A 9,368-nucleotide genomic window follows, 5' to 3' on the forward strand; every position below is an offset into this window, starting at 1 on the left:
CCTGGCCAACAAGCAGTAAGGGGGAAAGAGGGTTATTGTTGTTATTGCATTGTGGTTTTCGTTGTTATCTTTATTAGTTTCTGGCAGTATCTTTGTGTTTATTTATTCATTCAGTAATTCAGTAATTCATTCATATTTATTTAATGTAATTAATTGATCAATTGATTTATTTATTCTTGTATTTATTTATTTGTATGTTTTCTTAATTTATTAATTTGTTTATCCATTTTTCACTGTATTTTATTATATGGTAGTGGCTTGCCTTGTCACCAGCAGTAACTAGTATTTTTAGGTAACTCTCATAATTGGAATTTGGTTGATTTTGCTGGAGAATTGCATTGAGTAATTTGGTTTTGTAAATAGACAGTTTTGTATTTCAGGGTCTACTTGAACTGCAGTGCTGACATGACGCTGCTGCACGTGTTGAAAGGCAAGGACGTCCTCGAGAACTCAAAAGAGCTTAAACACCTGCGCTTGACGGACACCAACCTCTTTGCTTCACATAAACAAAAGGTAAGATGCTGATGGTCTCTCATCTGGTTTTGTTTATCTCATAATTTACTTTGATTTTAGTGGGTTTTGATGTGATTTTAATATTTTGGGTAAATAAGGTATTTATTGTATTGGATTTTGCTACCTCTGTATCATCTTTGTCTTTTCTATCATATTTTGTTTTGATTGTAATGAACATCACTTGCATATCCCTTATCTATGCGACTCTCGCGTCATTCCTTTCGTTTTTTGGTTGTAAAACCTCTATACTTGGCAATGTAGATGATGATTGTCTTTTGCAGCGAGCAACATGGGCTAGGAGCAAGAGAGATGCAGAAACAGAGTTGAAGGGTGAGTATCCAGACCCTCGAACCGTCAAAAGTTGAAAGAGAAATTGCCACTAAAAATGTCAAATTATCAATAGCCAAATATGAAATATCAAATGTCAAAATGAGAGATTATCAAATGCTGGTTCCTCTCATCAAATACAAGGGACAAATCTTAGGGGCATGATTGGTATCGTAGTCACAGGCCGGAATTTTCCCCAACAGGTCCTGCCAAGGATGGGATCAGCACAGTGAGACCGGTGAATCGTGAGGTCATCAAGCAGAAGTGCAATGATGTGAAGATCAACATGACTTACGAAAATGGCTTCTATAGTTTCAAGGTAAGAAGAGGAGGAATGAGGAAACTTGATTGATGAAACATTTGAAGAAAAAAAAACAAAACTGAAGGAAGAAGGGAAATGAAGAGAGGATAGAAGTTAGATATGATTAAAGAGGGAGGGAAGAAGAATAAAAATGGATATTGATAAGAATTTGGAATAGAGAGGATGAAAAATAAAGGATTTTTAAATTTATGATAATATGATTATAACCAAAAAGTAGTATAACCAGAAGGGCAGGGAAAAGAATATAAAAATGAAGAAATAGGAATAGAAAATATAGGAGAGCAAAAGTAGAAAAAGACTATATAGATTTAAAAGAAGAGAATTAGAAAATCAGTGAATCATAATGCATACCAAATGCCACTCTTCTTCTCCCTGTTCCTACGTATGAAATGAATCGTAAAACATCTCCATTCTCTGTCAGTTTCTGGTGTATGTGGCCCTGGAGAAGGAGGAGGGGCTGTACAACCTCAACTTCCACAACTGCATGAATTACCCACCCGGTGCTGGGTACTCAAAGATCGACATGGCTTTGCAGGTGAGTTTGCTTGATATGTGGGTGTGTGAGTGTGTGGGTGTGTGTGTAGATGTGCAATTTGTTATTGTGTTGGCTCTTTTGAAGTATATGTACAATTTTCCTGCTATTTAAGAAAGGCTGGTAAAGAAAAGTACTCCTTTTGGATACTTAAAAAGAAATATTTTTTCCAGTGCCTTTTTTCTCTCTCTCTCAAAAAGTACTTGAAACATGAAAATTAGTGTACTGCAGTTACAAGACCACATTATTTCTTATATAAAGTGGTAAAACTACCATGCTTGTATATTATAAAGAAATTTTTGCAAGGTTTATTTGGGAACACCATTTGCACTTATTCCTTGTATGTTTCTTTAAAAAAGGAAATTTATTTCACATCTGTTAACACACTATTCCCAATATAAGTAAACTGATAAAATACCACACTTATATATTTAACAATTTGAATTTTAATTTGGCAGAAATTATTACCTGTTTTATTGCGTATAATAGTTTTGATGCATGAAGTTAAGCTATTATGTAGTCAATTTTCTCATTGATTTGATGATTCAAACCCACATTCCTTATTGAAGATCGAGGAAGTGAATCCTGACGACAACTACCTGTCTGCTGGTGAGATGCCGCTGCCTGCTCTCTACTTCATGATGGCCCTCCTCTTCTTCCTCTCGGCTTGCTTCTGGTTCTTCCTCCTCAAGAAGAGCAAGTGAGTTGGGCGTGGGAATTTAAAAGACGAGTTAGAGGCTTATGTTATGTATTTATTCTTTTTATTTTTCGGTTTTTACTTTTTGTTTTATCTGCTTTAGAAAGACTTTCTTGATTTTGAAGCTTCTGATTACCATATGATATATATATTTATATATATTTTTTTTACTGTCAGCTCTTGTTCTCAAGGCATAAAGAGACGCAATAAAGTAATTGAGAAAGCCAGATAAAAAATTTTGGGAAAAAATCTGTTGAACAGTATGGAAGGAATGTCAGTAATGTAAACTCCTGTTCCTTAGAAGAAAACTGAAATATAAACACATAATCCTGGCACTTTAGAAATTTAGAAACTACATTACCCTCCTGTGTATAATGCACACATCATCCATCTACGAGTCTTTAAACATCTCCTTTTCTCTGCAGGGATCCCGTCTTCAAGATCCACTACCTGATGGGCGTTCTGGTCATTATCAAGTCGTTCAGCCTGCTCTTCCATGGCGTCAACTACCACTTCATTCAGACAAGAGGGGTCCACATGGAGGCCTGGGCCGTCATGTTCTATATCATGCACCTGTGAGTTATTGATCTGCTTTGGGGGGTGGATTGAAATTGTCGAGGTTGGGAAAACTTGTGGGTCCGGTCCGACTGATACATTCTAGTCATTTCTTATGAATATTTCTGATTTTTGTCTCTTTGTCTGTGTTTTATAAACTCTTGACCTCTCCCACATGATGTTAATTTTGAAAATATATATAAAAAAAAGAAATCAAATTTTGAGTTCAGCACTAATAAAAAGAAATAAAACTTTTCTGTATGCCAGTTGATTCATGTAATTCAGTGTATGTTTCTTACTTCCTCTGCACCCCCACAGGCTGAAGGGCGCTCTGCTGTTCACCGTTCTGGCTCTCATTGGCTCTGGCTGGGCCTTCATCAAGCACGTTCTCTCCAGCAAAGAGAGGAAGATCTTCATGATTATCATCCCCCTCCAGGTAGAATGGCTTCAGATTATTATTTTTTTGTTTGTTTATTAATTTGTTTGTCTGTTTTTGTTCTTAATTAGATATGTGGATTGATATATAGCACCAGTTATTGTCATGAGAGATCACATGTACTGGAAGTAGACACATCAGTTAAATAACAAGAATGAGAAAGGTGGGGAATAGAGAAGTGGAAGAGAGAAAGAAAGAAAAAAAAGAGATGCCAAGACGAAGGAAAGAGAGAAGGAGAGACAGATATAGGACATAGACTTACTGTGTCTGCCGAAAGAAGCCAGTGACTAACAGAGGGACTGGGAATGACAGATACTGTAGTGCAGTACCAGCTCTGATGTTTTATTCAGTAGCAGCCAAACTAGCAATTCAATGCATTGGCAAATTACATGTAATAAGATATCCAGTGGATGTGATACTGACAACAAATGTGGTATACAGTTATTACTCTTTCAGCTGCAGTGTCACAGAAGTTAAATTTTTACCCTTTCAGTCATTCTCAGAAAAAAGTGGCTATAATGACAGACTTAAATTATGAGATAGATGTATGTTACCTGTAGATAGATATGTATTACCTACCTAGCACCTTTGGCCCTAACAAAGAAACAAGGGGTGATCACAACTCTCCTTCCCTGCAGATCATTGCCAACGTTGCCACGATCATAGTCGAGGAGACGGAGGAGGCCAGCCAGGAGCATGCTATGTGGGTGGAGCTTCTCTTCCTCCTGGACTTCCTTTGCTGTGGAGCCATCTTGCTGCCTGTAGTCTGGTATGTCTCACACACGAACATGTACTTGCACACTCACGCGTTCGTTTATACACGTTTAAATATGTAGAATGCGTAATCACTTTCATACATTTATATACAAACACAAACACTATACATACATATCGCTGCATGTAAGGATAAACATGTACACACTCATAATTGTATATATAGAATGAAAATTTAATTCCTTTCTCCATTTGGTCTCTCATTTCTTCTCTCTCTCTTCCAGGTCCATTCGTCACTTGCAGGAAGCCTCTCAGAGCGACGGAAAGGCTGCCATCAACCTCAAGAAACTGAAACTCTTCCGTCACTTCTACATCATGATTGTCTGCTACATTTACTTTACAAGGATAATTGTCTATTTGTTGAGGGTCAGTTGGATAAGAAATCCGCATTTTCTCCACTTCCTTGTGTTTTTATACAATTGTTTATTTGTTGAGGGTCAGTTGGATAAGAAATAAACACAATCCTGTTTGTTTCCTCCACTTCTTTCCTTGTGTTTTTGTACATTATTTATTTTATTTATTCTTATTCTTATTCTTCTATTTCTATTTCTATACGGTACCTGCAGTTTTTTCTATAGTGTTGATTCCTTTTTCTTTGTTTTTAGATACAAAGTTCTGGATAATTTCCTTTTCCCTCCTTTTATGAATTCATTTCTTAAAATAATTTCTCTCTCTCCAAACCCACAGATGACAGTACCCTTCCAGTACGAGTGGCTGGATGACATGTTCCGCGAGATGGCAACCTACGTGTTCTTTGTGATGACGGGTTACAAATTCCGTCCTGCCAACAACAACCCTTACTTTAGGGTAACCACCGATGATGAGGATATGGACGAAGTGTAAGAAGAATCCAGATTTTTTTCGTCTCTTTTATATCTGGGTAGTTTTGCTGGTTTTGAGTTGCTTTGTTTAGATTAGGTGGTGGTATCGTGGTTTGTCAATTGTTTTGTAAGATTTGTCATGATGTGATGGGTGTTAGACTTGTACTGCTTTTCTTGATGTTTGGTTTGACTGAGAGGGTGAAGGATTGGAAGGTACTAACCCAGTAACAATGAATGTATTTTGGTAAAGTTGGACAAGGATGGGTGTTCGTAAATGTGTGTTGCTCTGGGTGTGGATGATTGCTTGCCTTGCAGGACATCTCGTTGTGGTAATCAGTACATCACCTGTTGTCTGTGGTTATTTGTTGTTTTATGTTGTGGCATCGCCCATTAGGCTGTATAGATTTTCTTGTTTTCTGTGATCTTTTACTAGAAGTTTTCAAGATTATTTTTAGCAATGCAATTCCTCATACCATCATCACCCCCACAGGCTGACTACAACTGGCCTGACAGAAGGTGTGACCCGCGTCAACCAGCACAACAAGGATTCGTCCAAGAACAAAGACCACCTGGAAGTAGAGGTCTACGAGGATGATGAGGAAGTGAACCTTCTCAACACACAGGAGTCGTCCCATGCCTTCGACTAATGCCCCGTCAGAATAGGGGTCTTGGGCTCCCAGGCTCTCGAATTTAGATCTCCAAGGTCCTCTTTTGCTTGTCTTGAGCACGCTGATACGTAAGGGGAGAATTGACATTGTCGGTCGTGCAATTTTAGATATCTCTCAAAGGATATTTTTATGTAATATCTACTCACATCTGTATACATGTATTTGTGTGTATGTGCATATGGGTATGCATTGGGGCAAGTAGCTATGTATCTATTTGTGTATTTATGATGCATGTATATGCAGTGCTAGCATTCAGTACATGTATACATTTATTTGTTTGTCTTGGGGTAGATTTGCACTTGGTGGCTTTTGGAGACTAAACAGCGGCAAAATCTCTATTTCCTGTTTCCCTGCAATGACAAATTTTGTGATAGGAAAGTGAACAGTAAAGAGATGGATATAATTTTAATGTATAAGACTGGGTTTCAAGATTGAACTTGCAATATTCATGATGTTTATCAAAGTATGTATATATCTATTGTATATGAGTACATTTCACAGTAAGAGAAGGTTTTAATTCTTTAATGTAAAATGAAGGACTAATCAGTGAAGCAGATTTGTGGTGAACAAAATGTGTACTGATAGTAGTACAATAATTCAACCAATTTCAAAGACATAACCTACCCTTATTGCCTCTTTATTCCGCTGTTGCCTCCTCATCCCCAGAATGGCTAGAATTCTTTCCTTAAGTTAAAGCTCTTCTCTCCATCTTGCCGTTCGTTTTTTGCATGCTGGATCGCTCAAGGATGATAACTTGTGTAATGTTTAGAATGTCTGTCATACGGATTCGTAAGTGACAGACAAATGAGAGCAAGTCACCAAGTGTGCTTCCCTGGATATTATTTTTTTTATTATAATTTTTTTTCTTCTTCTTAATTTCTTCCTTGTATCTATCTATAGTAAGAAGTTCCTTGTCATATGTTGGATTATTCCAAAGGCAGTGCTTAAAAAATTACAATGTGTTCTACCATTCAAGCAGGGAATTATTTTTATTATTATTTTATTTTTTTATTTTGTTTGTTTGTTTGTTTGATTGTCCTTCCACTCTCAAAACAAGAAGAGAAATAACCTCAAGAAAGTCATAACTGATGTGCAAGTTGATCTTTTATATTGATATTATTATCACAGCTGAGAGTATGTATAATAATTTAGGCTATAAAAGAAATTGCTGTCAGTTGCATTGTATTCTTTAGTAAGCTGGTTATTTTTATTCCTGTGTAAATGATGAGGACAATATTCCCTATGTTTGCTTGGTGTATATGTAAGTTTGTAAGCCCGTGTTGATTATTATGAATGAGAGACACATTGAAGAAACTTTCAGATCAATTATTTTGCTATAAGATAATGTGCTGGGGAGATTTTTAAGGTTCTATATATTTCCTTCCCCAAGATGAAAAATGATAAGGATTAAAGTATGATGATGATAAGACTATAGTAGAGGAAATGTTAATAATATTAACCCGTAATTTAACAATGGTTAAATGATCTGTACAGGATTATTCACTTTGATGGAGCCTTCGTCAAGGAGCAGAAAGTTGTGTAATAAAAGAAAATTGAAGTAATTAAAGGAAGTAATTTTCTAACCACCAAAGGACTAATACAGAGAGAGATATTTATTGGGATTGTGCAACAAACCTCAGCCATTTTTACGCAATTTGGCATATGTTAAGTTGCAGCAGATCTCCGAATTGCTGTATGTTAATATTCACACTTATTTTTTCTTCATTTTTTTAGAATTGAATACTAGACAGTAAGTGAGATTAACCAGTAAAATTAGATTGTAAGTGAAGCATAGAATCCATCCTATTACTAGAAATATTTATTTCCTTTCATTAGTCATTCATCATTGGTATTTTTGTTACTAACCTTTCTCCCTGTGGATCTAAAAAGCAAACAAGACTGAGAATTGATATATTTACATATTTTATTTCTTTTTTCTCTATTTTTTTAGTTTCTTTCCATCTTAATCTTGTGTACTCTGGAGTCACTACTATTACTAGAAGACAAAGTTCTAATAGTTCTTGGTGACTGCTGTGTGGTTTTAAGACTTCTTTACAGTATTTAAGTATATTTTGTTTCTTATAATTACATGATAATGAAAACTACTTGGAGGATTTATTTTGTCTTATTGGGAGAGGAATATTAAGAATGGTAATAGCTGTTTAGTAATTGTGTTTATGGTGATTTATCTTGAATCTATTTCCATTATGATCATCATTTTGAAGCGCTTTGGAAATAGAGAGGAAAAGGTAATATACGGAATAGTTGAATCATCATAAAAGAACAAGGAGGTTTTTACTAAAGATACATTTTGACTGGGGTGAGTTGGATAACAGACAGACGAATCCTAAGACCTGAATAGAGAACATAGATATTGTCCTGGTGTGCTTGTTTTCCCTCAAGATTTTAGTGGTCTTTGAAGTGCTTCTTCTAGGGTGATTTTCACTGTTGCTTCAGTTCCTTAGAGGTGAGACGGCACGAAGACGTTCCTTGGGATATTTCATCTTTCATTTTGGCAAGATATTGCAAAGGATATATTTGCAAATGTAACACTCGACCCAGGAGATTAAATGTACAAAAATAAAAGGTATAACTCTATATGAAAATCATCCTTTAGATTTGTTATTCTGATTTATTATCAATGAATTTTAACCCTATTGGAAGTATATTTTGATTCTCAGTTTTCAATCAAAAAGATATCTGATAAGCATATGTAACTTTCTGTCCTGATTCATTTTATAAAAGTAAATTCTAATATAAATGAATTAGTGAAAGGGATCGCCCTTTATGGAATTAGTTTAATAAAAGGAAATTGTAGCTAGTCATAAGCCTATATAGTTCTTTTCTTTGTAAAGAAATATATCACTTTGTGAGGTGTGAGATAGTTTTTTCTTTCGTAGATACTATTTTGTTAGTGTGTACATGTGTGACTGTGATTTTATTTTTTTTCTGTCTTTCATATCATGATTGGATTTTACAGACTCGCTAAGTTTGATATTCATTTGGAACTCTGCTGGATAAAACTCCGTGTGAAATTATGAGATGGGAGGTTCACCTTATATCCGAATATTATTTTTTAATCATTCCAAGTATATTGTGTAAGAATTCTTTTTTTTTCTTTCCACATGACAAGTGCATCATGATTTAGAGTAGCTTTTTGCTTTAATGTAGATAAAAGACTTGACACTGTAGATGACCGTTCTCACCTTAATGTGTACAAAATTGTCAAGGTGTTCGTATGAAAACTTGTGCATATTTTTAGGTTCGTCTCGAGTGGGAACTTGTCCTAAATATGCACCACTTCAGAGGAACGTTTGTCTTTGGCCCCCTGTAAGGGTACATATGAATGAAATAGATCATGATATTTTCATTTAGTGTAGATTCATCTCGACTGATAATGAATCAAGAATATTCTACTGTAGTGTGGACAAGTTGTGCAACATATAATTATTATTATTTTTTTCGTCCCTTAAGAATAAAGCATTTGTAAATTATCCAATACAGAAACAAAGCTTATGAAGGTCTTTTTATTCCCACACTTTAGAACTAGATTTTTTGAATCAGGTTTTTCGTGTGGTGTACAACCTTTAACATTTTTCTATGAATACTGTTATATATATTGATTTGATGTATTTATTTTTATTGTTTTCGATTTGTAGTGACCTTGCTTTTTCTTCCTCATTGTTCATGTGATGCTTTTCTTGAGATTTTTAGATATTTTTC

General features: G+C 35.3%; 1 protein-coding gene across 1 annotated transcript in view; it reads left to right on the top strand.

Annotated features, from left to right (window-relative positions):
* LOC113803029 (protein GPR107) overlaps positions 1–9,161 on the top strand; it is a 20,729-nt gene extending 11,568 nt beyond the window's left edge. The window contains exons 3-14 of the mRNA XM_027353734.2: positions 1–15; positions 381–513; positions 795–843; positions 1,044–1,159; positions 1,584–1,697; positions 2,264–2,394; positions 2,817–2,966; positions 3,265–3,382; positions 4,021–4,151; positions 4,381–4,522; positions 4,844–4,995; positions 5,468–9,161. The exon at positions 1–15 is cut by the window's left edge and continues 119 nt beyond it. Of these exons, the coding sequence (XP_027209535.2) occupies positions 1–15; positions 381–513; positions 795–843; positions 1,044–1,159; positions 1,584–1,697; positions 2,264–2,394; positions 2,817–2,966; positions 3,265–3,382; positions 4,021–4,151; positions 4,381–4,522; positions 4,844–4,995; positions 5,468–5,624 (1,408 nt within the window). The 3' untranslated portion in view covers positions 5,625–9,161. The remainder of the gene's footprint in view (positions 16–380; positions 514–794; positions 844–1,043; positions 1,160–1,583; positions 1,698–2,263; positions 2,395–2,816; positions 2,967–3,264; positions 3,383–4,020; positions 4,152–4,380; positions 4,523–4,843; positions 4,996–5,467) is intronic.
* The last annotated feature ends 207 nt before the right edge of the window (positions 9,162–9,368 follow it).

This window comes from Penaeus vannamei, chromosome 41, assembly GCF_042767895.1.
Source record: "Penaeus vannamei isolate JL-2024 chromosome 41, ASM4276789v1, whole genome shotgun sequence".
Taxonomy (NCBI): Eukaryota; Metazoa; Arthropoda; class Malacostraca; order Decapoda; family Penaeidae; genus Penaeus; species Penaeus vannamei.